The sequence below is a fragment of the Theileria parva genome (assembly GCF_000165365.1).
Source record: "Theileria parva strain Muguga chromosome 3 map unlocalized ctg_530, whole genome shotgun sequence".
NCBI classification, from domain to species: domain Eukaryota; phylum Apicomplexa; class Aconoidasida; order Piroplasmida; family Theileriidae; genus Theileria; species Theileria parva.
The window spans coordinates 579372-607352 of NW_876245.1; the positions used below are offsets into that span (position 1 = coordinate 579372).

General features: G+C 37.1%; 11 protein-coding genes across 11 annotated transcripts; 7 read left to right on the top strand and 4 right to left on the bottom strand.

The window, feature by feature from the left end:
• Window positions 1–121: 121 nt before the first annotated feature.
• Window positions 122–1700, top strand: TACP (Papain family cysteine protease family protein). Its single transcript, XM_758207.2, has 2 exons — window positions 122–609; window positions 651–1700. The coding sequence occupies exons 1-2, from the start codon at window positions 129–131 to the stop codon at window positions 1553–1555; spliced, it is 1386 nt and encodes a 461-aa protein (XP_763300.1). The 5' UTR covers window positions 122–128; the 3' UTR covers window positions 1556–1700.
• A 572-nt stretch (window positions 1701–2272) lies between these two features.
• Window positions 2273–3598, top strand: TACP (Papain family cysteine protease family protein; the record flags this gene model as incomplete). The annotated part of the gene is made up of 1 exon (XM_758208.1): window positions 2273–3598. One exon carries the CDS (start codon window positions 2273–2275, stop codon window positions 3596–3598), a length of 1326 nt encoding a protein of 441 aa, XP_763301.1.
• A 176-nt stretch (window positions 3599–3774) lies between these two features.
• TpMuguga_03g00284 (Papain family cysteine protease family protein) lies at window positions 3775–5371 on the top strand. The gene is made up of 2 exons (XM_758209.2): window positions 3775–4459; window positions 4492–5371. The coding sequence occupies exons 1-2, from the start codon at window positions 3982–3984 to the stop codon at window positions 5343–5345; spliced, it is 1332 nt and encodes a 443-aa protein (XP_763302.1). The 5' UTR covers window positions 3775–3981; the 3' UTR covers window positions 5346–5371.
• A 150-nt stretch (window positions 5372–5521) lies between these two features.
• TpMuguga_03g00285 (Papain family cysteine protease family protein) lies at window positions 5522–7087 on the top strand. The gene is made up of 2 exons (XM_758210.2): window positions 5522–6206; window positions 6239–7087. Exons 1-2 carry the CDS (start codon window positions 5729–5731, stop codon window positions 7078–7080), a joined length of 1320 nt encoding a protein of 439 aa, XP_763303.2. The 5' UTR covers window positions 5522–5728; the 3' UTR covers window positions 7081–7087.
• Window positions 7088–7352: 265 nt separating this feature from the next.
• TpMuguga_03g00286 (uncharacterized protein) lies at window positions 7353–7872 on the top strand. The gene is made up of 4 exons (XM_758211.2): window positions 7353–7534; window positions 7568–7649; window positions 7680–7729; window positions 7780–7872. The coding sequence occupies exons 1-4, from the start codon at window positions 7373–7375 to the stop codon at window positions 7822–7824; spliced, it is 339 nt and encodes a 112-aa protein (XP_763304.1). The 5' UTR covers window positions 7353–7372; the 3' UTR covers window positions 7825–7872.
• A 611-nt stretch (window positions 7873–8483) lies between these two features.
• On the top strand, window positions 8484–11016 carry TpMuguga_03g00287 (uncharacterized protein). The gene is made up of 3 exons (XM_758212.2): window positions 8484–8623; window positions 8800–9787; window positions 9817–11016. Exons 2-3 carry the CDS (start codon window positions 8842–8844, stop codon window positions 10998–11000), a joined length of 2130 nt encoding a protein of 709 aa, XP_763305.1. The 5' UTR covers window positions 8484–8623; window positions 8800–8841; the 3' UTR covers window positions 11001–11016.
• Window positions 11017–11088: 72 nt separating this feature from the next.
• Window positions 11089–13250, top strand: der (GTPase domain protein). The gene has a single exon (XM_758213.2). The coding sequence runs from the start codon at window positions 11094–11096 to the stop codon at window positions 13194–13196; it is 2103 nt and encodes a 700-aa protein (XP_763306.1). The 5' UTR covers window positions 11089–11093; the 3' UTR covers window positions 13197–13250.
• Window positions 13251–13322: 72 nt separating this feature from the next.
• Window positions 13323–14367, bottom strand: TpMuguga_03g00289 (ATPase family associated with various cellular activities (AAA) family protein; the record flags this gene model as incomplete). The annotated part of the gene is made up of 2 exons (XM_758214.1): window positions 13323–14080; window positions 14112–14367. 2 exons carry the CDS (start codon window positions 14365–14367, stop codon window positions 13323–13325), a joined length of 1014 nt encoding a protein of 337 aa, XP_763307.1.
• Window positions 14368–14623: 256 nt separating this feature from the next.
• On the bottom strand, window positions 14624–16890 carry TpMuguga_03g00290 (uncharacterized protein; the record flags this gene model as incomplete). The annotated part of the gene is made up of 5 exons (XM_758215.2): window positions 16274–16890; window positions 15955–16240; window positions 15532–15923; window positions 14948–15352; window positions 14624–14914 (listed from the first exon to the last, which is right to left on the bottom strand). The coding sequence occupies exons 1-5, from the start codon at window positions 16670–16672 to the stop codon at window positions 14624–14626; spliced, it is 1773 nt and encodes a 590-aa protein (XP_763308.1). The 5' UTR covers window positions 16673–16890.
• TpMuguga_03g00291 (EamA-like transporter family protein) lies at window positions 16711–18205 on the bottom strand (the record flags this gene model as incomplete). Its single annotated transcript, XM_061305666.1, has 6 exons — window positions 17897–18205; window positions 17465–17866; window positions 17356–17414; window positions 17129–17291; window positions 16979–17058; window positions 16711–16890 (listed from the first exon to the last, which is right to left on the bottom strand). Exons 1-6 carry the CDS (start codon window positions 18117–18119, stop codon window positions 16711–16713), a joined length of 1107 nt encoding a protein of 368 aa, XP_061160998.1. The 5' UTR covers window positions 18120–18205.
• A 529-nt stretch (window positions 18206–18734) lies between these two features.
• Window positions 18735–27963, bottom strand: PRPF8 (PROCN (NUC071) domain protein). Its single transcript, XM_758217.2, has 6 exons — window positions 27570–27963; window positions 25609–27510; window positions 22344–25521; window positions 21205–22055; window positions 19551–20981; window positions 18735–19376 (listed from the first exon to the last, which is right to left on the bottom strand). The coding sequence occupies exons 1-6, from the start codon at window positions 27880–27882 to the stop codon at window positions 18841–18843; spliced, it is 8211 nt and encodes a 2736-aa protein (XP_763310.1). The 5' UTR covers window positions 27883–27963; the 3' UTR covers window positions 18735–18840.
• Window positions 27964–27981: the final 18 nt, after the last annotated feature.

A 27981-nucleotide genomic window follows, 5' to 3' on the forward strand; every position in this document is an offset into this window, starting at 1 on the left:
TCCAAAAAATTTGAAATTCATATTTTTGTGATAACAATTTTATAATTTTTACTTGATCATTTTTATGAGTATTTTCTGTATTCCTCCCCAAGTCGGGTTCATGTTTTCTTCAGTTCTTTAACTCAACCATGGCTGATACAATCTCTTCCAAACACGATTTCGAATCGTCTGGATTTGATAAGGGAATGAAATTAGGGAGAGAACTCACGGGGGATGTTGAATCGTTTCCGTCTAGCCCACGGAAAATCAAGTTCAGAAGTGTCCTCGTCTCTTTCCTGATATTTCTTTTCCTGGCCATTTCAGCCTCAATAATTATTTATACATTTGTTTCCGAGTCACTGTCTGTAACTAACTTCAGCCACAAGCTCTCGGAACATATGGATAAAAATTACCCTAGAATGGGAAAGGAACTCAAGGAATCCTACAGGAATGAACTCATCAGACTCTACAAAAACAGGATCATTACCAACGACTACGCATTGGAATGCGAAACCCTGGTAGAATTTGAAACATTCATGGCCGAATTCAAAAAAAAATACGATCATGCAGAACGTGCCAGGAGGCACCTTATCTTCCGTCAAAGATACTTCGATATTAAAAGACAAAAGGGTTAGTTTATTACTTTTAATATAAAATTAACGATTTTATAGGCGATAAGGGCTACAGGCTGGGGATCAACAAGTTTACTGACCTCACCGTGGAAGAAAGGCGTTCAGTATTGTCGGATTATCCACCAATTAAAGTCAGCATGGACTTAAATGATAAAACCGAGCGTAATCAGTTTATTGAGAGGCATATGTCTGATCCAATGTATCTTGTTAAGCTTAAAAAAGCCAAGAACCTGGACAACAGCATCTACGACTCCTCCAAAATTACTTCAGATGACCTTGACTGGAGACGTGCAGATGTTGGCACTAGAGTTAAGGATCAGGGACTCGATTGCTCCTGCTGCTGGGCCTTTGCTTCAGTCGCAGCTGTGGAGAGCGTCTACCAACTGCTCCAGGATGACGACCTAGATTTAAGTGAACAGCACCTCATCAACTGCGAAAATAGATGCTCAGGATGCAGTGGCGGATACGTGGACCTTGCACTCGACTACGTTAAGAACAAGGGCCTACCAAAGTCCAGTGCCGTGCCATACCTCTCCAAGGAAGAAAAGTGTGTGGAGACTGATAGGGGTGTTTATTACATTGACATGTTCCTAGTCAACAAAGGCATTGACGTCTTTAACAAATCGCTTCTCTGGTCACCGACTGTTGTCAACATTGGTGTTACAGACAGTTTTTTCGACTACAAAAGCGGAATTTACGACGGAGAATGCTCCGTCAATTTAAATCATTCAGTGTTGCTTGTCGGCGAAGGCTACGACCCCAAAACTAAGAAGAGATACTGGGTAATAAAGAACTCCTGGGGAAGAGATTGGGGTGAAGACGGTTACATGAGATTGGAAAGAACGATGACAGAAAACGACAAGTGTGGAATCTTAACCGTCGGATTAACCCCCTTGTTTAACCACTTTCTCGCAAGTGAATATGTGGGCCACTTCGCCATCTAGTCCCAAGTTTTGAAAACGTGGACTAATTTGTTCGATTTAATTTATTTTTAAATCCTTTAATGTTTTGTTTTGTGTTACATGTACGCTCGTAAACACACTTATGCAGTCTCATTTGCATTCTTAACCTAACATTCAGAGGTTAAAATAAAAATTATACTATATAATTGGCAAATACGAATAAAATGTAAAAAAGAATCATGAAAATATTCCAATGGTATGTGTAAAGTAAAAGAATCTAAATGAAGTGATAAATTAACTAGAAGGTGGTAGTTTATCAAATATTTTAAAATAATCAATAAAACAAGGGTATATTTAAATAAAAATAATTTTTAAATGTGTTTCAAGGGTTGAGTTGTGGAATCTGGGTGTAAGGGGTGAACGAGTCAATATTATCCCAAACGACTGCGCGACCGAAAATGAAACATTATTTTAATGTATACTATGCTACATGGAGTCAAATGCATATTTATTTAGAGAGATTCCGGCCACAGACATCGTTGCATGGGGTTATTTATCATGTACTAGTATTCTTTTTTTATTCCACCCCATTCTTCTCAGATTATTTGTTGTTCCCGGTTACGCCAATTCTTGATTTTTAATTCTTGCTTTAATTTGTTCTGGGTACATATTTGTATTTTAATCTTGTTTTTTAGGGAAGTACAGTTTTAATTTTTGATTCATAGCCATCCATATAAGTTTCACTATATCTCAGGGAAAATGACCATTATAGATGATCATTTTTCCTATAGAGATGGTGAAGACCGGGTTTCTCGATCTAGAGGTGATCCTCTGCTCAACCAGATGAAAAGAATCGTTATTAAGAAAAGAGTAATAACCTCTTTCTTCGTAATATTCTTTATATTGGCGCTCTTCGGTGGATCACTTGCAGCATATTTCTTCCTTGGTTCTAAAACCATAAGAAGCTTCAAATCTGCAGCAATTGAACATATCGAATCCACTTATCCTTATATGGAGCCATCCAAGAGAGCTGAATTAGTTGATGAAATTGTGAAGATTCGACAAACTGGAAAGATCACCTCTGAAGCTTCCGATGAACTTGATGTGTTGATTGAATTTGATTCCTTTGTTGAGAAACACAAGAGAGTTCACAAGACTTTTGACCAAAGACTAGAAAGATTTCTCATTTTCAGGAAGAACTTTTACATTGTTAGAGCTCACAAAGTCTCCGAACCTTATTCATTGGAATTGAATAAATTTGCCGATTTATCTGAGGAAGAATTTAAAGCACTTTACCCTGTCATAACACCTCCTAAAGCATACACTTCACTCTCAAAGCATCTTGAATTTAAAAAGATGTCATACAAAAATCCTATTTATATTTCCAAACTCAAAGAGGCCAAGGGTGTTGAAGAAATAAAGGATATTTCTTTGGTAACTGGGGAAAACCTTGACTGGACTAGAACCGACACTGTCAGTCCAGTTAAGGACCAAGGTGATCACTGTGGTTCATGCTGGGCATTCTCATCTATCGGTTCTGTAGAAAGTTTATACAGACTATACAAAAACAAATCGTACTTCTTGAGTGAGCAGGAACTTGTAAATTGTGACAAATCTAGTATGGGTTGTTCTGGTGGTTTACCCATTACTGCCATGGAATACATCCACTCTAAAGGAATTAGCTTTGAGTCAGAGATTCCATACATTGGAATCGATGCTCCATGTAGACCAAGTATCAAGAATAAGGTCTTCGTTGATTCAATTTCAATATTGAAAGGAAACGATGTTGTAAATAAGTCATTGGTTATCTCACCAACTGTAGTTGCAATCGCAGCCACGAGAGAACTTAAATTATATCAAGGAGGAGTATACACCGGAAAATGCGGTGATGCATTAAATCATGCTGTATTATTAGTTGGAGAAGGATATGATGAGGAAACAGGTCTTAGATATTGGATAATTAAGAATTCCTGGGGAGAAGATTGGGGCGAAAACGGCTTCCTAAGATTGGAAAGAACCAAAAAAGGTTTAGATAAGTGTGGAATCTTAACTTTTGGATTAAATCCAATCCTTTATTCGGCATAGAATAATTGTACTATACTTGTCTATAATACTTGTATACATATTTATTCTCAATATTACTATATTAGCATAGAAATATGTATTCCGGGTATCGATATGTGTTAACTTTTTGGGTATGTATTTTGGTTCAAAATGGGGATTACTATTTTGAGTTATAAATAATTATTTGACTTTCAATTAATCATTTAATTATTTTTAATATTTGGTTGAAGTATTAAGAAACTTATAAATAGCAATTTTGACTATTACACTTAAACCTTTGTCATTATATTCTGCTTGCTATTCGTCGTTTTTACTTTGGAATATTTCCATATTCTTCCATTATTTTAACAGGAACTGTTTTTATTTAATTTTTAATTTTTAATTTTTGTTAATTTGTATTAACCATGGTTAGTTCCGTTGTTTCTAACCCGAATGAACGCCTTGTTAATAACAGGGTCGAGAATGATTTGGAGTCGTCTGATGATACTTTATCTACTCAGGCCAAGCCTGTTTCTCGTTTATTGACTAGGAAACTCCTTTTGGGTGTTGTCGTTTTATTCTTTTTGGCTGGCGTTTCCGTCGTTTCTTACTTTCTCTTTAGTAAATACAAGATGTTAAATAAGTTTAAGAGGGAGTTGGATGACCACTTGACTAAGGATTTTCCGAACCTAGAAAGGTCTAAACGTGACACTTGTTTCGACGAGTTGACTAGACTCTTTGGTGACGGTTTCCTATCTGACGATCCTAAACTTGAATACGAGGTTTACCGTGAATTTGAAGAATTTAACTCCAAATACAACAGACGTCATGCCACTCAGCAGGAGCGTCTCAACAGACTCGTCACTTTCCGCTCTAACTATCTCGAGGTTAAAGAACAAAAGGGTTAGTTACACACACTTAATATTATTTTATAGGTGATGAACCATATGTCAAGGGTATCAACAGATTCAGTGACCTCACTGAAAGAGAATTCTACAAAATGTTCCCGGTTAACGAATTTTCTTATTCCGATTTACCTTACAAGGATCATATATTAGATAACGTTTCTAATCCTACATATTTAAAAAATTTAAAGAAGGCTCTAAATACAGTTGAGGACGTTGACCCTAGAAATCTAACGGGAGAAAATCTTGATTGGAGAAGGGCTGACGGAGTTACTAAAGTCAAGGACCAAGTTATGGACGAATGTTATTCATGCTGGGCATTTTCTACTGTGGCCTCAGTTGAAAGTTTATATAGAATTTACAGGGATGAAACTGTTGATTTGAGTGAGCAGGAGTTGGTCGATTGTGACAAATTAAGCGGTGGTTGTTTCACAGGTTCACCTTTTACTGCTATGGAATACGTCTGCTCCAAAGGCTTATCATCCTCGAGAGATGTTCCATATAGAGCTAAAGTTGGAAAGTGCAGTTATGGAAAATATAAAAAGAAATTTGTAAATACATACTTTGTAGCAAGTGGACTGGATATTTTAAATAAATCACTTGTGGTTTCACCAACAGTTGTTCCAATTAATTTATCACGTGAATTTTTAACATACCAAAGTGGTGTTTATAATGGAAGCTGTGGACACTACCCAAATCATGTAGTCGTGTTGGTAGGTGAAGGATTCGATGAAAAAACAGGTCTTAGGTACTGGGTTCTCAAGAACTCTTGGGGTCCAGATTGGGGAGAAAACGGCTTCCTGAGATTGGCGCGTCCTAAGGGCATGGATAACAAGTGTGGAGTACTGTCAGTGGGTTTAACGCCAGTGTTATACTCATCCTAGAATAATTGTACTATACTTGTCTATAATACTTGTATACATATTTATTCTCAATATTACTATATTAGCATAGAAATATGTATTCCAGGTATCGATATGTGTTAACTTTTTGGGTATGTATTTTGGTTCAAAATGGGGATTACTATTTTGAGTTATAAATAATTATTTGACTTTCAATTAATCATTTAATTATTTTTAATATTTGGTTGAAGTATTAAGAAACTTATAAATAGCAATTTTGACTATTACACTTAAACCTTTGTCATTATATTCTGCTTGCTATTCGTCGTTTTTACTTTGGAATATTTCCATATTCTTCCATTATTTTAACAGGAACTGTTTTTATTTAATTTTTAATTTTTAATTTTTGTTAATTTGTATTAACCATGGTTAGTTCCGTTGTTTCTAACCCGAATGAACGCCTTGTTAATAACAGGGTCGAGAATGATTTGGAGTCGTCTGATGATACTTTATCTACTCAGGCCAAGCCTGTTTCTCGTTTATTGACTAGGAAACTCCTTTTGGGTGTTGTCGTTTTATTCTTTTTGGCTGGCGTTTCCGTCGTTTCTTACTTTCTCTTTAGTAAATACAAGATGTTAAATAAGTTTAAGAGGGAGTTGGATGACCACTTGACTAAGGATTTTCCGAACCTAGAAAGGTCTAAACGTGACACTTGTTTCGACGAGTTGACTAGACTCTTTGGTGACGGTTTCCTATCTGACGATCCTAAACTTGAATACGAGGTTTACCGTGAATTTGAAGAATTTAACTCCAAATACAACAGACGTCATGCCACTCAGCAGGAGCGTCTCAACAGACTCGTCACTTTCCGCTCTAACTATCTCGAGGTTAAAGAACAAAAGGGTTAGTTACACACACTTAATATTATTTTATAGGTGATGAACCATATGTCAAGGGTATCAACAGATTCAGTGACCTCACTGAAAGAGAATTCTACAAATTGTTCCCAGTAATGAAACCACCAAAGGCAACATATTCTAATGGTTACTACCTATTATCCCACATGGCAAACAAGACTTACCTGAAGAACCTGAAAAAGGCCTTAAACACTGATGAAGATGTTGACCTCGCTAAACTCACTGGTGAGAATCTTGACTGGAGGAGATCTTCATCAGTTACTTCTGTTAAGGACCAGAGTAACTGTGGTGGCTGCTGGGCATTCTCAACTGTAGGTTCAGTTGAGGGCTATTACATGTCTCACTTTGACAAGAGTTACGAACTCAGTGTCCAAGAATTATTGGACTGTGACAGTTTTAGCAACGGATGCCAAGGTGGTTTATTGGAATCGGCCTATGAATATGTTAGAAAGTACGGTTTAGTATCAGCCAAAGACTTGCCTTTTGTAGACAAGGCTAGAAGATGTTCCGTACCAAAGGCCAAAAAGGTCAGTGTACCATCATACCATGTTTTCAAGGGGAAAGAAGTCATGACTAGATCCCTCACTTCCTCGCCCTGCTCTGTATATCTATCTGTTTCACCCGAACTTGCCAAGTATAAATCTGGTGTTTTCACTGGTGAATGCGGCAAATCACTTAACCACGCAGTTGTGCTGGTAGGTGAAGGCTACGATGAAGTCACCAAAAAGAGATACTGGGTTGTACAAAACTCCTGGGGAACTGATTGGGGCGAAAACGGCTATATGAGACTAGAAAGAACTAACATGGGAACGGATAAATGCGGTGTTCTTGACACCTCAATGTCTGCATTTGAACTTTAATAATATGTTTTTATTGGTTCTCTAACATTGCTTTTTATACCTTGGATCGTGTCCTATTTCTTCTTTGAAGAATTCTTTAAATCAATGTTTTAAACCTTTATTAATCTATTCCATCCATATACACTTATTCATTAGTTTTATTCATACTATTTATATTATACTTACAATTACTGAAATTTATGGCAATTTTTGTGGAATTTTGAAACTATTTCATGAGATTCTACCTCACACATTGTAGATACACATCATGATTCTTTGTTGAGAATGAGTAATTTAATTTCTATAGAGAAATATGTTTTTAAATTTATTTAAAAGGCATCATAAATATGCAGCTCCTCCAGGACCCAAATTACAATCACTCAAGGAAGCAATAACGTCGAAACTAAATCCGATATGTTTCTATGTCAAAAATGACCCAAACTATTCAACATATGTATATGATGAACATTTTACCGTATGTTTAAACTATTTTAAGCATTTTGTTTAGGGAATCTTATGTTCTCCACTTTTTGAAGGAAAAACATACGCCGAAATTAATCAAATAGTCAATAATATTCTTGAGCCTTTAGGTATAATTCAACATTCTTAAATGTTTTCAGAGTTAAAGGGAAGAGTTCATTTGAACTGCCAGCCTCCATCGCAATACAATGTAAACTCATAGAATATACTCTAAAATGACCAAATATAAACATATTTTAGAAACTTAAAAGACATATTCGTCTTCGTTGGAGTTTAGAACGCTAAATATTGAAATTTACACTCACATTTGTAACATATAAATCACATAATTTCATACCTAAAATGTGCTTCATGTTATTACTCAATTCTAATTCATAATTACATTTATATAATTAATTATTAATTAAAATTCAATTCTATATATAAATATTTTAATTATTTGGGCCATATATTCCGAATTATAAACGTATTAACAATGGATGTGCCACAGCGTTTTTCATGAATGAGTAAAAATAATTAAAAACGTGTAAAATCAAAGTTTTTAATAAAAATTATATGAATATTATACAAATAAACTATAAATTTGGTAAATTAAACTATTATGATTACAATTTATTCAAGTGTGTGTTAACCTCTGGTTAAAATTTTTAATTTTTTTAAAATTTCAGTTCTTTAACTAATTTTATATAAAAATAGATCAAAATCTATAGAAAAATCAGATTTTTAAGTGAAAATTAGGGGAAATTGAGCAAATCGTAAATTAATTGTTTGGCTAGCAGAATGAGCTCCAAAAAACGGCTAGCTAATGCTATGAAAGGGGCAATAACCCCAAGGTTAGAGTCATTCAGTAGAAATACTAATACGATTAAGCAAATTTATTTGTGCATTTACTGTCAAATCATTTTGATAAATAATTGTTTTAACCTATAGCCCTGTAAGACTGTATTCAAGTCATTTTTCGTTAAATTTGTCACATTTTTATGTAAAACAGAAACTCATGTTTTACACATTACCGTAAATAACAAATTAAACCAAAGTGTACTCGTTTTGAGATAATTTTCTTATTAACAAGTGTTTCAAAAAGGTAGGACTTAATTAGTTAAGACCAGATTTATCTCAAATTCTCTGAGATTAAGCGGTCTTGGATTATAAAGTAGAATCACTAATGTTATACGAATTTTTATTCACTTAATTTTATATAAATTATTTATAAATATCACCTATCAAACTAATTTCTTTACACCTTCATCCTATGCTTAGGTGTAACATTGAAATTTGAATTTCACTTTCCGACACTGAACGATGCAAATAACTCAGTTTTTGCTGATCATTCCGGTCTTATTTGTATCAGCAGGGGACAAAATGCCTACGGAGGAACAACCATTTCCTTCTAGGCTTGGTCCCCTAGTAACCTTGGAATCAGCCATAACACAACCTACCGCCGTGTACACAATGAGGACAGTTGGTAATGTGGCAAAGGCAGCAAAGGCATGGAAGTCAGCAGTATCATCTTCAGATGTCTCTACCACTATTCCCACTCCAGTTTCGGAAGAAAATATCACATCAACTCTTCAAACACAAACGGAAGAAGTTCCTGCTGCAAGCGGCTCAGATTCATACACTGTAACAAATTTGGTACAAACACAATCCCAAGTTCAGGATAATGTAAAGCAACAGCAAGATACTAAGGGGAACAGATCAGATTCCGAAGAAGAAAATGAAGATAGCACCCTTAGTACAGATGTCTCTCCGACCATTCCTACTCCAGTTTCGGAAGAAATTATCACACCTACTCTTCAAGCACAAACGAAAGAAGAAGTTCCTCCTGCAGACCTCTCAGATCAAGTTCCGTCAAACGGCTCAGACTCCGAAGAAGAAGATAATAAATCCACCTCATCTAAAGATGAAAAGGAACTCAAAAAAACTCTACAACCCGGAAAAACATCCACAGGTGAAACTACATCGGGCCAAGATCTTAATTCAAAACAACAGCAAACTGGTGTATCAGATCTAGCCAGTGGATCACACTCTTCTGGACTTAAAGTACCTGGAGTAGGAGTTCCAGGTGCAGTTTCTCCCCAAGGAGGTCAATCTTTAGCTTCGAATACATCTAGAGAAGGTCAGGCGCAGCATCAACAGGTAAGAGATGGAGATGGTAGAGTTATTGAGCCTAAAATTGGATTACCCGGACCTCCATCTGCGCCAGTACCATCACCAGGAGCGCCCGGAATAATTGTTAGAGAATCAGGTTTGTTTTTTTGAGTATATGGGTTTTAGGCAATAGGGCAATGGATATTGTACAGTTTTTAGGAAGATTTAAACCAGAACCAAGGGCATATGAAGGGGAAAGAACAAATGTAGCAGAACTAAAAAAATTCCTATTTGAAGAACTTGAATCTTTGGTAAACACTCTAATAGAATTGAAATTAGCAATTGCAAGCGACTTTGTTGAAATCACTGATGGTTTGAGAAAGAATACTAAAGATCATGAAGCCAGATTGAAGTTGCTAAGAGGTGTAGAATTCACTAAGAGGAAAAGTGTCGCCAACGTAGTAAAGGGATTCAGTTCTTTGTACTGTGTGCTTTTAATGAATATGAACGTCATCAAAGAAAAAACGAAAGAATCTGAAGTAGCAGATGGCATTTGGAAACTGTCTACAATCCCAGATAAAGTAGCAAATGAACTTTTGTTAGCTATGGAAAAGATCGTGGTCCCACCAAAAACCCCTGAACTAGAAGAAGCGTTTGAGGCAATCGAGTTTGGTTTCAAAATAGCATACTACGCAACCAAAGACATCCTCTCAAGTATAGAAAACACAGTTCACAACTTGATGCACGCCAAAAATTATGAAGAGAATTTTATTGCTCAAGTAAGAAACTCTCTAAGGATGGTACCACACCAGATGAACTTGACTGAATCGTCGTTTGTAATTAAAATCTCAGACATGATGCGCAGAAGAGGAACAGCTAGTCAGGACGAACCAGCAGGAGCTGGGTCCGGAGTAACACCAGGACGAGGATCATCAGGTACGGGACGAGCAGCAGGAACGGGAGGGGGATCACTGAGGGGATTAGACTTAAGTGAAGAAGAAGTTAAGAAAATCTTGGATGAAATAGTGAAAGATCCCAGCGACGGAGAACTTGGACTCGGAGACTTAAGTGACCCAAGTGGAAGATCATCCGAAAGACAACCCTCACTCGGACCTTCACTTGTAATAACTGATGGACAAGCAGGACCCACAATAGTATCTCCAACAGGGCCCACAATAGCAGCTGGAGGAGAACAACCACCTTCAGCTCCTAATGGAACCGCAACGGGGCCAGCAGGAACACAACCTGAGGGAGGAGAGAAGAAAGAAGGATTGATACAGAAGCTCAAGAAAAAACTCCTGGGGTCTGGATTCGAAGTCGCGAGTCTTATGATACCAATGGCGACAATAATTATCAGCATCGTCCACTAACAATAACTCACCTAACCACCCACTTATTTATAACACACACAATATACGTTAGAACACTACACATTCAGTAAATATTTAAGAAAATGGTGAATAATGTATGTGTCATTAATTGGAAGGTCAAATGTAGGAAAGTCGCGACTGTTTAACTCAATCCTAGCGCAGGCAGGGAAGGCCTCGAACATACTCAAGTCGATAGTCTCGGAAAAACCAGGAACGACCAGAGATTCCAAACAAGCACAATTTTACCTGAAAGGAAATAAAATAACATTAGTGGATACAGGAGGATTTGAAGCTTTCCTGACGAAAACCCAGAAAAGAGAAGATTCCACACTCTCCAAGATCATTGAGAGAGAAACGCACAAGGCAGTGAGAAGTTCAAACCTGATTTTTTTTGTTCTGGATGGATCTGAAGGAGTTACTCCGCTGGATGTCCACCTGGCTGAAAAATTAAGAAACTGGCTTGACCAGGCACACATTAAGCCTGAAGTCAAACTAGTGATCAATAAACTAGAGAATAAAGGATCAGATGAGTATTACGAAGCTCTAAGTGACTGTTTATCAGACTGTCACACCCTGTACATGGGTGAACCCGTGTTTGTGAGTGCTCAGGAACGCTCAGGGATAGATAAGCTTACAGGAATTATGGAAAGTATGCTTCCAAATAAGGAGACCAGAAAACTTGAGGATTTGGCAATAATGCCAAAAATACACGCTGAAGAGCCTGAAAATACTCAGGAGTTGGAAGAAGAATTGGAAGATATTGAGGATCTTCATAACCACTTTGAGATTGAGAAATCACTCAGAGTCTGTAATACAGTGAAGGGAAACTATAGACCAAGTGACAGATGGATTAAACTTCTTAATAACGTGTGTGGAATACCATTTATCAGTAAAGAAGAGGGTGAATATGTCATTCCTTCAATTCACTCACCTTCAGAAAGATTAGCAAATCTATATTTATCAGATAATCATGAAACTCAACCTGTAACTCCCAGTGACGAGTTAGTAAATCTAACTTTAAATAACTCTTTTGAAACTACTTCTTCTGAGAATACAGATGAACTAGGTAAGGATACACATAAATTAGATGAAAAGAACACCTTTTCACACCAAACTATAGGTGAATTAGATAAAGAAAATCCAAATTGTAGATTAGTAAATAACTCTGAGGAGACTGAATACCCTAATTTAGATTCCAGTAAGGATCCAAATTTACAAACTGAACACCCAAATTTAGAGTCCGAACAACCAAATTTAGAAGAAAATAAAGCAAAACCTAAAACAAAGATAGTGGATGATGTAATAAATCCGATAAATTTATTAGTGTTGGGAAGTATGGATAGTAATAGAGATAAGTTATTATCAATGCTTTGTGAGAATTACGGCGAAACTGAATTCTCAGATACTTCGCCAAATTGGCATTCATTTTATTCCAACTGGCCAGTAAAAGTGAAAGATCAGGAGGTAATACAGCCAGTAGAAATTGTAGTTTCGTCACCTTTGAACTTGGGAGGAAGTATAGGGAAATCAGCTGTACTACAGACACTTTCACTTCTTAGAAAGTGTGATTTCGTACTTTTCTGTATAAATAACGAGGACGAGAATAGGAAATCGCAGGATGAGACTAAGAAAGTGACCTTGTCAAAGAGAGAAATCGCATGGCTTTCAAGAGCAATAAGGTTTAATAAACCTATAGCAATCGCAGCCTTGGTTAGAGAAGGGTATAAAAACTGTAAATTATTTCTTAATAAGGACTATCCACTCAGTTTTGAGTTTCAAAACATACCAATTGTTCCAGTGTTTCCCTCAGGAAATCCCGCTAAAAAGTCAATTAAAAGATTAAAAAATGACATAACATCACTGTTACACATGAGTAAGCAGATGATTGAGACTAGTACTTTGAATTCATGGCTTAGAGCTTTTATCGCAAAGTGGCCTCCACCTTGGAAAGACGGTTCAAAGATTAATTTAAAGTTTGCAGCCCAGGTAAGGTCAAGTCCTCCGACATTTGTCCTTTGGTCAAATGTATTTGCCACCTTCCCTCAGCATTACTTGAGACAGTTGAAATTGGCACTTTCAGAGGAGTTTGGTTTTTTAGGTATCCCACTCAAATTCGTACTCAAAACCACATTTAAGTATAAGCCAAACTCCAACAAATTAAAGTCAATTAAACTCAAACGTCAACTCTTCAACTAATTTTCCCTTTTATCAATGTACACACTAACTACAGCTGCAAACAATCGTCATTAGCATTATAATATAATAATGATATTATATTCATGTACAGTTGGTATATATTAGCATTATAATATACGTACAAAACTAAGTATTATAGTTGGTAAGCTCGTAGATGCGATCAAGTCTTCCCGGACGTAATAGAGCTTCATCCAGTTTAGCGGGATCATCTTCAGTGGAAGCAACTATGATAATTGAGACGTCTGAGACTGGTGCTTTCTTACTAACTCCATCAAGAAGTAGTAAAAGAGTTGATAAAATTCTCCTATCCAAATCAGCAGAAACATCTTTTGAGTTAGTGAAGTTATGAAGACCTTCAAGACAAATACATAATACGCCGTCACAAGCGTTTTCAATTGCAAAATCGAACATAAACCTAAGCTTCTGCTCACTTTCGCCAAAGTACGGCATTAAAATCTCAGAAAACCTAATCACACTCAGTTGCAAAGTTTTGGAACACTCGTTACCTTCAGAGTCAAAATTAACTTTTTCCTGTACAGACTTGAACCAGTCAATGAAAATATTCCCAGAATTAGTGCCATAAATTAGTATATTATTGTATCCATCAATACCGTAAGAATCGAACAGGTGTTTATACTTCAGAGTATTGAGGAAAATACTACACATTTCACGTTCAAATTCTGACTTAGACTCAATATTAACATTAGGAACACTCTTCAAATCAACCTTTTGAGTACCCTTTAAATCAACCTTTTGAGTACTCTTCAAATCAACCTTTTGATTACTCTTTAAATCAACCTTTTGATTACCCTTTAAATCAACTTTGGAAGGAGGTTTCGGAGTTAGTTTAGTGGATTCAGGAGCCTTAAGTAAATCTTCATCTTCTATAAAAACTAATAATTTTAGAAAACTTACCGAATCTCAGGGAAATATCTGATAAAGATAATCCCACTAACTGGCAAACCCTCTCAAGAGTCTGAAAAGCTTCATTTAACTGAGATGTGCTGAGGAATCTTAGTCTAAAAAAGGAAATTTCAAACTCAGAAACGGGTTTATTGAGTAAAATATGCTTTAAAAGAGACTCTAGAACCTTAAAATGGAGTGATTCCACAGGATTCGCGATAACAGGATTCGAGAACAAAAACACCAAATCTAACTTCAAACTAGACATATAATGTACATCAAAAATTTATTTTAAATTATTATAACAGACTAATGTGTTTACAAATGATTTTCATTATTATACAAGGTCAGTTGTGAAGTGTGTAAGAAATTCCACTAAAATATTTTTAAAAGGACGAAATATCATTATTATCATTGTTTTCAACGTTTAAAACAATTTCGTTAGTTATTACAACAATCTCATTAATATCATCATTTCAGAAGTGATCACATTAATCCCATTATTATCATTATTTTCACTGATATTATCCAATCAGGGAAGTACCATCAGCTACTTTGATTAGGTTGTCTTTTAAGATTTCTGGTGGTTCATTAACTTCATCGAAAAGGTATTTGTTATCAGAAGATACCATGAGATCAGCTCTGGTCTTATTAAATTTAAAGTGTGGAATTGGTTTGTATCCGAGATCAATTTCAGGTTTAGGAACGAAAACAAGTCCGATACCATTAAGAAATTCATATCTGTACCGATAAAACCTTTTTAACATTTGAATCTGATCAATAGCTTTATAGACTAACCTTCCCAGTTTCATGCCCTAAACCAATTAATTAATTAGTGTAGATGTTACCTGTATTTCTTCTGGTTTATAGAATTTGGCTACAGTTGACGTTTTAGGTATTACTAAATCTGGAGGCAGGGTCATGATCGGGAAACCTCTGAAATTAATGTACCAAATCAGCCCCTTTTCAAGCTTATCCCAGGTAAAAGTTAGATATTTAAGTCCATCTCCCCAGTTGAATCCGATATGGTCTAGAACTGGTCTCCTAAGCCAATGTTCTTTGCCATCAATATCACCTATTCTGAACCTTTCTATAAAAAATCCTAAAGGCATCCCTTGAAGCTCAGAAGGCCAATTTTCATTCTCAGGTATCCTCCAACTAGTCTTCAAAGTATTAAATGTTATAGGCTTAAACTCTTCACCAGTCCTCTCACTTCTTATCAACAGATCCTTATTATAATCATAATACATATCCTAATATCAATTATTCCATTATTTATACTACTATTTAGAGTATTATTTATACTATTATTTAGAGTATTATTTATTCTATTATTTAGACTATTATTTAGAGTATTATTTAGAGTATTATTGTATTGTTAATAGTATAGTTATATGGTATATAACTAAAATTCTATTAGTTGGAAAATTACATTGAATAGAACGAGTGCTTGTAGGACTTGTTCAAATGACCAGTGAAAAAATGCGTAGTGATATGCACCTTCAGTTTCAGCTCTGGTGTCACGTTTAATCAGAGGACATGTAGCCTTGTTTTTATCTAGGATTTCACTTACTATTTTCCTTAGTAAATCAGGTCTTGGAGTAGCTTTGTTAGAAGGTTCAGGAAGTATTTGGGAATACTTAAAGGGCATTTCTTCTCTCATCCGCTGTTTCCTCTGGAGCACGTTCTCTAATATTATCTTCTTCACCTTACTGATACGGTCGAGGTTCTCTGGTAACATGGTGTCATGCTCCCCTTCCTTTAAATCTAATCTGCTTACTGAGGCCAGTCTTGACACTTTTGTGGTAATAACATTATCTCTTCCTAAAATATCATAATTTTGTTTCAATTTTACGTATTGTTTTCTGTCGTATTTTACTTTCTTGGAGATAACTTTTCGTTGAGAAACCCAAAAGCCACAGTAATTTTGGGGCTTCCAGTAAATCGGAATCTAAAAAATCCCTATTCCTCCTCCTCAGCCGTTCTCTATACTTTTTGATGAAACTTGCTCCTTTTTGCTGTAAATTTAGGAGCTGTATTAAATATCCTAGATTCTTTCCCAGCTTATATCCTGATAAATGACCCTTTTCGCTCTTTTTAAACTCAAAATCAGTGTCAATTTTATAATCACCAAACTTTGTCTAAAAATCTCTATACACACTGTCGGAACTTACTCTATATGCTAACAGCGCTGTTAACAATTTCCAAAGCCTTTTCGATATCATAAATTTACTCTCACCTCCTTCATCTCCATTGGTTGTTGTTTTTATAAACTCAACTAATTCATAGTCATTATCTTTATTTTCGGATTTTTTATTATTTTCTGATTCCTTTTCAATTCCTGGTTCTTTATCATTTTCCCGTTCATTTTTGGAATCCAGATCAAATTCTCCCCTTTCTTCATTATCTTTATTTTTACTATACAAAATACTTAGTTTTTTAATGGAATTTTGGCATTCTGGGCCTCTTTTACCAAAGTGTGTTGGCACAAATGTTACGACTCTAGATTCCAGTACAAAACCCTCACAATTCACTGCGATATAACTAAAAATGATAAAATAGAACAAAAACATTAAGCATCTTAAATTAATTTACAAAGCGTAAAAAATTTCTACTGTTGGTCAGAGGCCCTGACTCTCGACTTCTGATACACCACCAGAGCTACACAGACTATAACTGAGCCTATAGTCTTCTTCAGCGTGATTGGCTCTCCTAATATTATGAACCCTAGTATCATTGTAAAGAATGGCCTAAGTGTTTGGAATATTGACACGGCATTCGCTCCAATCACCTAATAAAATTAGTTAATAAAGTTAAATTATGTTAATAAAGTTAAATTAGGTAAAATGATTTAGATAATTAAATAGTGTTAAGAATACCTTAAGACAGTAAATTTGTATTCTCCAAGCTATTAACAATATTGCAACGACAGAATACAGTGAACACAATATTTGCTTAACTATAACATTATTAGTATATATTTAATATTATATAACTATGTAATTAGTGCATAACTAGTTAATTATTACAATTGTAATGTATAAGTGAGTGTAATGCTAGTTTTACTGATTTGAGTTTCCAAATTGAGTTAAAAATTGAGCCTGGAAGGCACACTATTATTGATACTGCGACTTGATTCCTCAACAGTGAAATTGAATCAAATTTATCACTAGACATTTTTAAAAATACTACCTACACATAATTTACCGAGTCAACTCATTTGATATAGGTAAACAGAATTATGTATTGTGAGTACTTGGAATGATTTAGTGATTGGGATTAATAGTAACAAGAGGTAAGAGACTTCCGTGGTGTCTAAAATGATTATGAAAACTCGAAAAATTGGTAAAGTTAGTAAAAATTACCATCAAATTTATTGTATAAATCAAGTCCTAAGAAGACTCCGACAAATGACAAAAACAAACAAAATATTGTAACTGGAAGTATTTTTTCAATTTTGAACAAATGCGAGAATATTGCTGTGAAGATTGGAATTGATGGTGAGAGTATTCCGATGGTTGAAGCTTCTGAATTTTCCATAATAAACGGTAACAGTGACTGTCGAATTGCGCCTGAAAAACAACCGGCAAGCATTGTATTATTGACCTTTTTATCCTCAGTTAAGACTATTATTGGTCTTTTCTGGTTAAGTTTTAGTCCATAAGTTAAAAAAATTAGAAATGGGATACTTATTATTGATCTCAGGAATAGGAATGAGGAGCCTGTGCCTCCTAGTACTATGAACTCCTTTACGATCACTGAATTTGCTACAGAATATTATCAGTCCAATTCCTTACCTGAGTATAGAAATATTGACAACACCATTAACAAATTTGCCAAAACTACTGGATGGCAGTTTCTTGAAATCCATGAAAATGTCGAATTTTCTGAAGATTCTGGGCCGCTCTTACCGCAAACTTCACAAAATTCATTTGAGCAACGTTGTTCACATGTACATGGGATTAATGGTATTTCTGAATTGGTATTTGGATCTTCCACGTTCAAATCCCAATTCGCCATGATTCCTCCCGCTTAAACCTTAATTACCAATTAATTAAAATATTAAAAATTATTATTTCAATTTTTAAACAAAATTTAAGTTACATTGTTAATTTTTGTTTCTTTCTCACTTCCACACCCAATTTACACCGAACAACCAACAATAGCATTAGTACTTGTTATACTCTAAATTATAGCATATACATAATATTTTAGTATATTATATACTTCCTAATATATGTTATAATACACACATTATCTCTACTACACATTATATATACTATACTATCTGTATAGCTGTATGTATACTAGTATATGTATGGTAGTACTAGTATTATAGAGTTCACACTATATAGCAGATTATACACCAAATTAACCCTTAATCCAGTCCCAATCAAGTCCTATCAATTCTTAACACTGTTAAACATCGTATATTAATGTTGTTTTAAGAGTAATTAACTCTTAATAACACATTTTAAAAGTAACTCTAAACCCTAATTCTCAATTACACCCTACTTAATATACACACATTTTGCTAGCCATAACTATATAAAACCCAGACACCAACTATCAAACTACTCAACACATGCCACATGGCAAATAAAGTATTAAAATAAATTAAAATTATACTCGAAATTCCATTAATAAATCCCCAATTATCAGTAAATATATCCCCAATTATCGGTAAAGAAATCCAAAAAAGCCTATAAATGCCTCAAAATTACCAGAAAAGTGACGGCGGCTATGAAAGTGGATCATCGTCTTCGAATGTTTTTTCCTGTGCCGTGTGTGCGAATTGTATGAAGTGGAGTGGTCTGTGGATCGGATCATAAAAGGGTTTTGGGACTTCAATTTGTAACTGAAAGTTCATATGCGGTGAGTGTTTCGCTCCCATAAAGTTATAATTCCAGGCGCCGTCTACTGGTACCAGGAAAAACCCTTTAAACGTGTCAGACACTAGAACTTGCACCTTCTCCAATTGCAAATTCTGCGGCTTTTCTAATGCGTTTACTAATCTTTTAGCTGCGATTGCACAGGATCCTGGTGTAAATGTACATGTCGCCATCACTGCTGAGGGCTCCCAACTAAAATCATTAATCATCTTCTGGTGCATTTCCAACGTTTGTTGTTCAATTTCTCCCTCATTGGGACGTGTGAATATCCAGCCAATTGGCACTAACTCACTCAATGCCTCGTGTTCTGGCTTCAATTTTGGCAACACAATGCTCTTGTGCGTTCCCACTTGTGGCACCAATACCATACACACTATTGAATAGACTACAGAATATTGTTATTAGTATTATATAACTAAGTGTAGAGTGTCCGGGATGGATAAATAACTGAATAACCAAGTCCTTGTGGTGGTGATAACTGAATAATTAAAGAACCAAGAACCCCCGAGGGAATTACTGAGTATTGAATAACTAAATAGCATAAATACATGGTCCTCACCTGTATGATCTGTTTTTTCAACTTTGGCGTATAAATAAGCTCCAACTTGTGTTCTTAAATCAGCAATTGATATTAACTTCTTTATCAAATTATTTGGTAGTACAATTACCTGTTCCGACTCCACTGGGACTACATAAATATGTTTAGCTCTCAGGTGTAATGTTCCTGATGCCAGACAACGGTTCCTCCAATCAGTTTTACTGGCAAACACTTGTTGTTCATGTGGCGACTGTGTGGTAACTACAATCTCATCTCCATGCACATTTACCGTTTTAGTGGTCACAGATTTGGGGCCCACTTCTATATTCTCTTCAATTTGTTGTCGTTGTACATCCGGTGGCGCTATTTCCATTCCCAAGATTATGTCTCTTATTTCCGTCTGAGTCAGCGAGGTTACGGTGACTGAATTCCTCTTGGCGTAGTCCGCTAGAATCAAGTCCTTTAGTGCTATTTCCACATTTATCCATTCATTATCTGTCAAATTCGGCCACACATGATGCGGCAGGGTAATAGTTGTTTTATTGGGTTTTAGGATACATTTGGCTCTCTCCGGATTCACATGAATTGCTCTCAAAATTAAAATTAATCTGCTGAATGCTGTGTAACTGCTGATACTCTTGAGCCAGTCGTCATAGAGATTGAAGAGTACCATTTCCGGCTGTGTCGCTCTTAATATCAGGTCGCCAAACTTCTCCAACTTCATTATTGACTGATACGGCAACTGTAATTCACTACCCTTGATCACAATGTTGGGGAAGTCCACTAAATGTACCTCTAACGGGTCTAACATTCCACGTCTCGTTACTATTATTTGCTTCGGTTGTTCTTCCACGGGCAGTGATCTGATAAGTGCCACGACTTCTTCTGCTGTTTTCCACTTAGAAAGTTGTGATAGACGTTTCTGTCCTGCCCATACAGATGTGTGAATGACTTTTAGGAACAACTGACCGGTCTTCGGGTTAAATATGAAAATCGCACCGTTTACGGGCTTTGTTGTTAAATTACCTTCAAACGTCTTATGTATTGTTACACGGTATACATTCGTGTCATCCACGAACCAGATCGTCTGGGAGCCAAATAACTCACCCATGTTCTGTGAGGACAGATACGGTTCTGTCGGCTCACTACTGTATAGCTGTAAACTCTTTCTTATTCTTTCTCTCAACACAAATAATGCCGGGTTTGCCTTCATGATTTTATTCATTGCTCTGACCATTAACTCTCTCATTCCTTCAAACCAGTACCCGTATCCGCTGTGTAAATTATATGCTAAATCCACCGCTATCAGGCATCCTGTTGGACACGGGTATATCGACATGCTGTCCCCCGTGTAGTCCAGAAACTTCGACCTTGAGTATCTTTCTATATCGTGTGAATCGTAATCCCCCCAACGCAACTGCACGTCTATCCAATACTTGGTTCCATTCTCCACTAAAACATAATATACAGGGTTAAAACATAATATACAGGGTTAAAACAGTAAATAGGGGTTAAAACAGTAAATAGGGGTTAAAACCGTATATATGGGTTAAAAGGGTAAATATGGGTTAAAAGGGTAAATTAAAGCTAATTAGAAGCGGATTAACTGTAAATGTATAAAAATGGCTAAAATAAGACTTGAACAATAAAATAACTATCAAATTCTGTAAAATACATTTTTCAATTGGTGTTGTATCTGTGAGTAGTGATGGTTTCCCGAATCTCCACTTGTACGACGATGTCACTAGTATATCTGCGCATGAGCTATTCATTTTATATGATTTTCTTGGGTGGATTGTTTCCTTTTGCACCGTTTCAATTTCCAACGAGTCCAACTCCATATCCAGCACCTGGCACAAATCCATGACGATACTTTCGTGTATTTTCTGCCACAGATGTGCTCTGAATATTTGAATCAGTGAGATTTTTAAGGTGGGCAATTTCCCGTGCATGAATATTCCCGTGAGGTCTAGCTGTACTTGGAATCCAACATACACATTCGCTCTGTTTATCGTTGGCGACCACCAGAGTGTAAATCTACGGTTTGGTATTTGTGTTAGTCCGCTGCGCTGTGCGTTTGTTAATTTTTTATACTTCATTGACTCCTCAAATCCTGACGCCTTTTCCCAGAATAAACCTTCCCACGTTGAGAAATATGTTCCCTTAAACAGCGTGTGCTCCAGAATTGCCTCCACTCCGCCCAGTGCCTGGATCATGTCTGTCCTGTAATTGTTCAAATTCCATAACTTTCCATCATGGCGTTGGTGTGTCCACCAAAACGGGTTAAATCTCAGCACTTGGTATTTCCTGAAATACAACGTCACACGCCAGCCCTTGTCATATGCCAACGTGTGTCTATCCTTCTGAAACAACGTGTTTATTCTCGGGATTCCTCTGTCCCATGAGTCCTCCAAATCTTCCAATGTCAGACGCCGATTCTGCTGCTGCGCCTCCTGACGCTTCAATGCATACTCCGCCCACACGCGCTGACTCTCTATAAACTCACTCTCCCACGTTTGGATATACCTACGGAATAAATTAGGTTAGTATCTAAGGGTAAATAAGTATGAGTAGTTAAGGGTAAATAAGTTTGAGTAGTAGTTAAAAGTAAATAAGTATGAGTAGTAGCTAAAAGTAAATAAGTATGAGTAGTAGAAGGGTAAATAATACTAAATATGGCCTAATCAAGGGCATAACTATGTAAATGAGTGTACAGGAGTGGGTAAATAAACTAGAGGTAAGCATTCCAGTTAAGGGTAAATAAAGAACTAAGTACTCAAGTAGGGGGTACAAGCACCGTAACGGAAAACGCACCTGTAAAGATTTGGTATGAGTTGATTATCTTCATGTGACATGCCACTGCGGAAATGTGTGATCCCAGCATCAGTTTGTTTACTATAGCGTAAATCAGACTGTGGAATGAGAATATGTCCCATGGAAAGCATGCCTAGGCCACCCAGCTCCTTGGGACTATAAAAGACCACTGGTGGGAATCTGCTTGGCATTTTACTATTTAACCCGATTTTGATCCTCGTTTGTATCTTATTCTCACATTTGACCAGGAGGTCCAAGAGTTCATTGGTGTGTATTGTTGCTTCTCTGAAGTATGTCATTAGTGATATTAACGCCGTATTCCATTTATTTGCTATTTTCGTAAATGTCGTGCTTCCACTAGACATTAATATTTGCCTCACTCTGTTCTCAAACATGCTCATGCTCTCGTTTGATACACGTAGATAGGCTATTGCACTTAGTTGTTTCGTCTTCATATTCTGTAGTCTCCAACTACTCTCTGATAATTTTACGGTATCCACTGTGCCCACTGTGGTATCACTCACTGAGTTAGCCGCGCCGTACCTCCTAATTCTAACTTCGAAACCGCATAAGGAGAAGAGTAGGTTGGGGTTATCTTTACTGTAGACGGATACGAAAGAGTCTGACCATTCGAGAGTGGTGATGGATCTTGGCAAGCGTGATTGCATTTCCCAGAATGCCGCTCTTCCAAGATTAACGTCGTGTTTCATTAGTCTCATTCTGCAATCTTTCGGCCAGCAGCTTTTATTATTATATCCCACCACATTTTCGTTATTCGGGTCTGGGTTCTCCGTCAAATACCTCTGTACCAACTGTCTCGCCTCTTCCGCGGTGAATTTAAACAGTATATACAATTCGTCAATGAACCTCATGAACATTCGGATCGGGTGGCGTAATTCAATTTCTGCAGAGGGAAACGTGAGGAATTCATTTTCAGCGTTGTAGGGACCTGCAATTTCCGTAGCCCTGCCTAGTCCCAGCAACAGCAAATCCAGCACCAGAGAATAATACATGAAGACAAACGGTGAAAACTGCAATCCTCTTAAAAATCCAAAACTATTCACGTGTGACATGTCCTTAAACGCTATTGACACATTGTTCTTGGCCGTTATATAATCCGCTATATTATGATCCACGATCAACCTTAACAATCTGTTTAACAGGGTCAGATCAACTTTTTCATACACTTTATCATATTTCGTACAGAGCAGTACTACGTAGGTGGGTTCCCCGCTAACGGCGTCAAAGGTATCCCAGATGTTGGTAAAATTATTAATGCCTTGGCATAGTTTGTATACCAGGAGTGGCGGCGGTTCTGAGTCTGAAGGTTTAATCCAATTTGGGAACAACTTCCTATTATCCGCTTCATACCATAGGTACTGATTCAAATAGGCGTCAGTAATTTTTTCCAGCGGATCAATATCATAAACCGGTATCAAGTGAGAATACATGTCAAAAAATTCTATAGTAACTTCTTTAAACGCTCGCTGTGTCAGGAGATGACGTTTAATTCTACTTAAACACTCATGTGGATTATCATACGCCTGTTCTATCAGGCCCAACTCTTCTCTTTGTGACTGATTTAACCTACCCTTGGATGCATACGGCTCCTTCAACTGTTCTAAACTCAATATTAATATCTTAGTGTCGTGTTTATAATTCAAGGGCGGGAATGGGATATGCACGAATTTCCTCGACTCTAGCCAGTGTACGGCCGTGGTATAAATCGCCACAGCTTCCTCTCCTGATAAATACGGCCCGTCTTTTAAATAATTATGCTGTCTCTCATGCTCAGATTTGAGGTATAATCTGGTCAAACGGCCCAGATTCTTACGACACACTGTTTTATCTACTGTGGCGCCTCTTTTTATACGTTCCCTGTTATAGTAACACGCGTTAGTCCACCAGTCAGCTTTTAACTTGACATATCTCAAGATCATATTCTCGATCGGTGACGGCAACTGTGGCACTTTCCAGGGTATATTCGCCTTCCAACAACGCCACGCCTCAGACAAATGTTGCAAAATTGTTCTACTCTTACTGGCACGTATTCCTTCTGGCATCATATCTAAAATATCATGCATAACTGCTGCACGTAGTTCTAGATCGAAGTGTGACTCAACTCTTTGTTTCGTCACGGTTTTAGCCACGCCTTTGGTAATTCTACCTTCAAATTGACGTGCTAGTAAATTCCCAAGCCAGCGTTCCAACAGGGGTAAAATCCCTCTCAGGAAAAAACACCATACACGCCAGCCACAGACCCAGAAACCACATCCTGGCCCTTTTCCCACAGGTCCAGTGTTAAATCGATAATATATCAAATGCTTCAAATCCTTACACATTCTTACTTGACGCATTAAACGGTATTTATACCGGTACATTCCCGTCAATTGACCCACATGGGAGAATATATACTGTAGTCCGTCTGCCAGCTGATATGCATCCACATTTCCTAATCTGTACTGCACATGCGAGTCTACTACCAACTTCGTCAGCCTCAGTATCTCCCTGCACAGATGAAACGCATTACCAAATCTTGACTTTTTTCTCTCCTTAGTAGTCAATGTTTTCACGGGCTTTAGGTTAAAATTATAGTCTAAATGGAGGTAATTGAGATTCTTCCTGTGTATTAGCAGGTTTAGCATATTGTAACCTTGGCGACACACCTGGAGCCCTACTTCCACCCAGTCCAACTCAGTGCTCTGAAAGAATTTAGTCCCTCTAAACACCTTGAACAATCTTCTTTTCTTCATTCCTTTTGGTCTCTTACTGTGTAAATTACTGATGACCCAGCCCTTTAATAGTTTCTGGTAACTTACTCTCACTTTCACCGGATAATCCTTTGGTACATGTTCTCTATACCATGAATTCACTATTGGTAAATCTATCGCTCGACGACACATCCCGCTGCGCTTATTAAACGGATGTGGCGCCCAGTATAAACTTACTCCATTCCCAGTCCTCTCATTCTCCAACTCCACAAATGATAACAACGGTTTTATTTCACCCAACCCATACTCCACTGGCGTATGGGTGGGAGTAATACTTTTCGTAGTGTGTGGATTAGGTGTATAAACGTTGTTAATGTGATTTGCAGTTTGAATAGTAGTTTGACTAGTAGCATCATTAGTGGTATGATTTGTAGTAGTGTCGGCAGTGGGTTTCACGGGTTTAGTGACTAAAAAATTATTAATAATAAATATTTGATAAAGGTTGGTGATTTTCCCCTAAATTTCTTCATAAATTAACTAATTATAATTCTTACCAGTGTGCTTGTCAGTATTAGTATTTTTACTTTTATCCTTTTCTCTAGTAGTTCTATCTCTAGACCTACTCCTACGGTCTCTTGATCGACTTCTTCTATCCCTAGACCTATGTCTTCTATCTCTTTTACTTCTTCTTTCTCTTGATCTGCTACGACTTCTCTTTCTTTCTCTACTTCGACTTCTTCTTTCTCTCTTCTTTTCCTTCTCAACCTTTTTATCACCTTTTACACCGTTAACACCATTTACACCGTTAACCTCATTTACACCGTTAACACCATTTACTCCATCTACACCATTGATACCATTAACCTCATTTACACCATTGATACCATTAATACAGTTGGCATCACTGAATTCCATGCCTTTGATGCTGTAGTCTCCTACACCATTGACCATGGTGCCAACTCCATTGACGGCACTATCCAGCCCCTTGATACTATAATCCTTAACTCTATAATCTATATTATCAATGGTATACGAAGGAATGGGGTTAATAATGGGATCAAAATGAAAGATTGGCAGGTCTGGATCTTCATGTCTGATGTACGAGCACAACTTAGTGTGATAATTGGCCATGGCGACTTTCCTGGGTCTAGAGTTGTATAAGTATGGAAATGCTATTTTATACTCTGTTCTTATCTGTTGTCTAATGATTAGTTTACTTATATCATTGAACTCATTCCAGTCTTCGTCATCATCGATGTCACGGTACAGAGGCTCAAATTTCGGCCCGCCCGGAATCGCCGTATTCAGCGCCTTCGCCGTGTAAAACGCCTTCAAATTAAACAAGTAAAAGTAATTATCGTCCAAAATATCAGAGAACAGTTGTGATGCCAGGCGGAACAGCACGGCCATTTGCTCCAGCGTTAGAAACCATCTTCTGTAACTTGTGCCGTTGATGTGTTTACAATTGTATTGCAGCGGTTTATGATCATAGAACCACTCAATTACGCTTTGATCCTCTTCAGGATCAAGTTGCATTTGTATAGCTTCCAGCGGTTCCAAGTCCAATATATTCTCACCATAATCTATTGGCGGTTCTTCGTCGTCAAATGGCGGAAATCTCATGCGCTTGAAGTGGCGTCTGTCTCTTTTCTCACGACGCATCATGATCCACATGGTCCCCCATTGCGCTAGGAAGATCGGATCAGCCACCCACGGTATCTCATCTACAAATGTTATGGCGCCTGTTATGTGGTACAGCGTCCGCACATTCCTCACTTGCTCCCACGGCATTGGCATGTTCTCTAACAGTTTATACACTGCGTGCGGTACATACTTTAACGCTCCCAGGTACACACGCTTGTCATAGCGATACCTGCGACTACTCATGTCACCGTGGTCACGAATCACCTTCCTCACATGCTCCGGCGGCATTTGTAAGTTTAGCGAACTCGCCGCCGCGGCGTTTGAGGGCTTAGAAAATTTTTTAGTGTTTAGTTTTTGCCACTTTCGAGCCTTATCCTGCAAACGCTCAAAGTCCCCAAAGTGGAACCTGACCTCCGAACTACCTTCAGTACCGTTAACACTATTCACAGCATTTACACTATTCACACTATTTACACTATTCACACTGTTCACACCATTAACACTGTTAACACCGTTAACACCGTTAACAGTAACAGAGTTAGCGGTGGGATTGAATCCTGGTGGAGGACTAATGGGCATGTTAGGAATAATATTAGTGGGCATCATAGGCATGGGCATTGGTACGGGCACAGTGTTAGGCATTGGGGGCATCGGTATACCATTCGGTATAGGCATCATCGGCATTGGTATAGTACTAGGCATTGGTATAGTACCAGGCATTGGTATAGTACCAGGCATTGGCACAGTACTAGGCATAGGTATTGGAAAAGGTACGGTACCCGGTGGTGGCATTGGAATCATAGGGATATTACCTAAAAATTTATATACAATTTATTAGGAATAGAGTATATACTTGAGGGTAAAGAATTACCTGGATTGAGGATGGGTATATTACCGGGTGGAAAGGGCAGATTTGGTACATTTTCAGGCATAAACTGAGGATTTGTAGTAGGAACTTGAGGATTTCCAAGTGTAATCTCTGAAATATCAGTTATATTATGAGTGTTATCAGCAATATTATGAGTGTTCTCAGCTGTATTGTAAGTGTTATTGGGTTCAAATTGAGTATTTGTGTTTGTAAAATCAGTGTTTGGTGTTGGAATTTGTTGATTTTCTGTGTTGTGGTTGGAATCTTGTCCTGGATCATTTGAAGGATCAGATTCCAACTTTGAATCCAACTCCATTGCTACACTTTTTACACTAATTTAACATTAGAAATTGCGATAAATTTTCAACACAATTAATAAAAATGTAATGGAATTTGTTACAAATTTTCATCACAT

Excerpts from the sequence above, each read along its gene's own strand:
- TpMuguga_03g00284 (XM_758209.2), top strand. The coding sequence starts at position 3,982 with ATGGTTAGTTCCGTTGTTTCTAACCCGAATGAACGCCTTGTTAATAAC. Across the intron at positions 4,460-4,491 it reads CGAGGTTAAAGAACAAAAGG|GTGATGAACCATATGTCAAG; the intron begins GTTAGTTACACA and ends ATTATTTTATAG.
- TpMuguga_03g00286 (XM_758211.2), top strand. The coding sequence starts at position 7,373 with ATGTTTTTAAATTTATTTAAAAGGCATCATAAATATGCAGCTCCTCCA. Across the intron at positions 7,535-7,567 it reads TATATGATGAACATTTTACC|GGAATCTTATGTTCTCCACT; the intron begins GTATGTTTAAAC and ends CATTTTGTTTAG. Across the intron at positions 7,730-7,779 it reads AGCCTCCATCGCAATACAAT|AAACTTAAAAGACATATTCG; the intron begins GTAAACTCATAG and ends AACATATTTTAG.
- TpMuguga_03g00287 (XM_758212.2), top strand. The coding sequence starts at position 8,842 with ATGCAAATAACTCAGTTTTTGCTGATCATTCCGGTCTTATTTGTATCA. Across the intron at positions 9,788-9,816 it reads AATAATTGTTAGAGAATCAG|GCAATAGGGCAATGGATATT; the intron begins GTTTGTTTTTTT and ends TATGGGTTTTAG.
- TACP (XM_758207.2), top strand. The coding sequence starts at position 129 with ATGGCTGATACAATCTCTTCCAAACACGATTTCGAATCGTCTGGATTT. Across the intron at positions 610-650 it reads CGATATTAAAAGACAAAAGG|GCGATAAGGGCTACAGGCTG; the intron begins GTTAGTTTATTA and ends ACGATTTTATAG.
- TpMuguga_03g00285 (XM_758210.2), top strand. The coding sequence starts at position 5,729 with ATGGTTAGTTCCGTTGTTTCTAACCCGAATGAACGCCTTGTTAATAAC. Across the intron at positions 6,207-6,238 it reads CGAGGTTAAAGAACAAAAGG|GTGATGAACCATATGTCAAG; the intron begins GTTAGTTACACA and ends ATTATTTTATAG.
- der (XM_758213.2), top strand. The coding sequence starts at position 11,094 with ATGTATGTGTCATTAATTGGAAGGTCAAATGTAGGAAAGTCGCGACTG.
- PRPF8 (XM_758217.2), bottom strand. The coding sequence starts at position 27,882 with ATGGAGTTGGATTCAAAGTTGGAATCTGATCCTTCAAATGATCCAGGA. Across the intron at positions 27,511-27,569 it reads TATACCCATCCTCAATCCAG|GTAATATCCCTATGATTCCA; the intron begins GTAATTCTTTAC and ends ATAAATTTTTAG. Across the intron at positions 19,377-19,550 it reads TGAAAAAACAGATCATACAG|TCTATTCAATAGTGTGTATG; the intron begins GTGAGGACCATG and ends AATATTCTGTAG.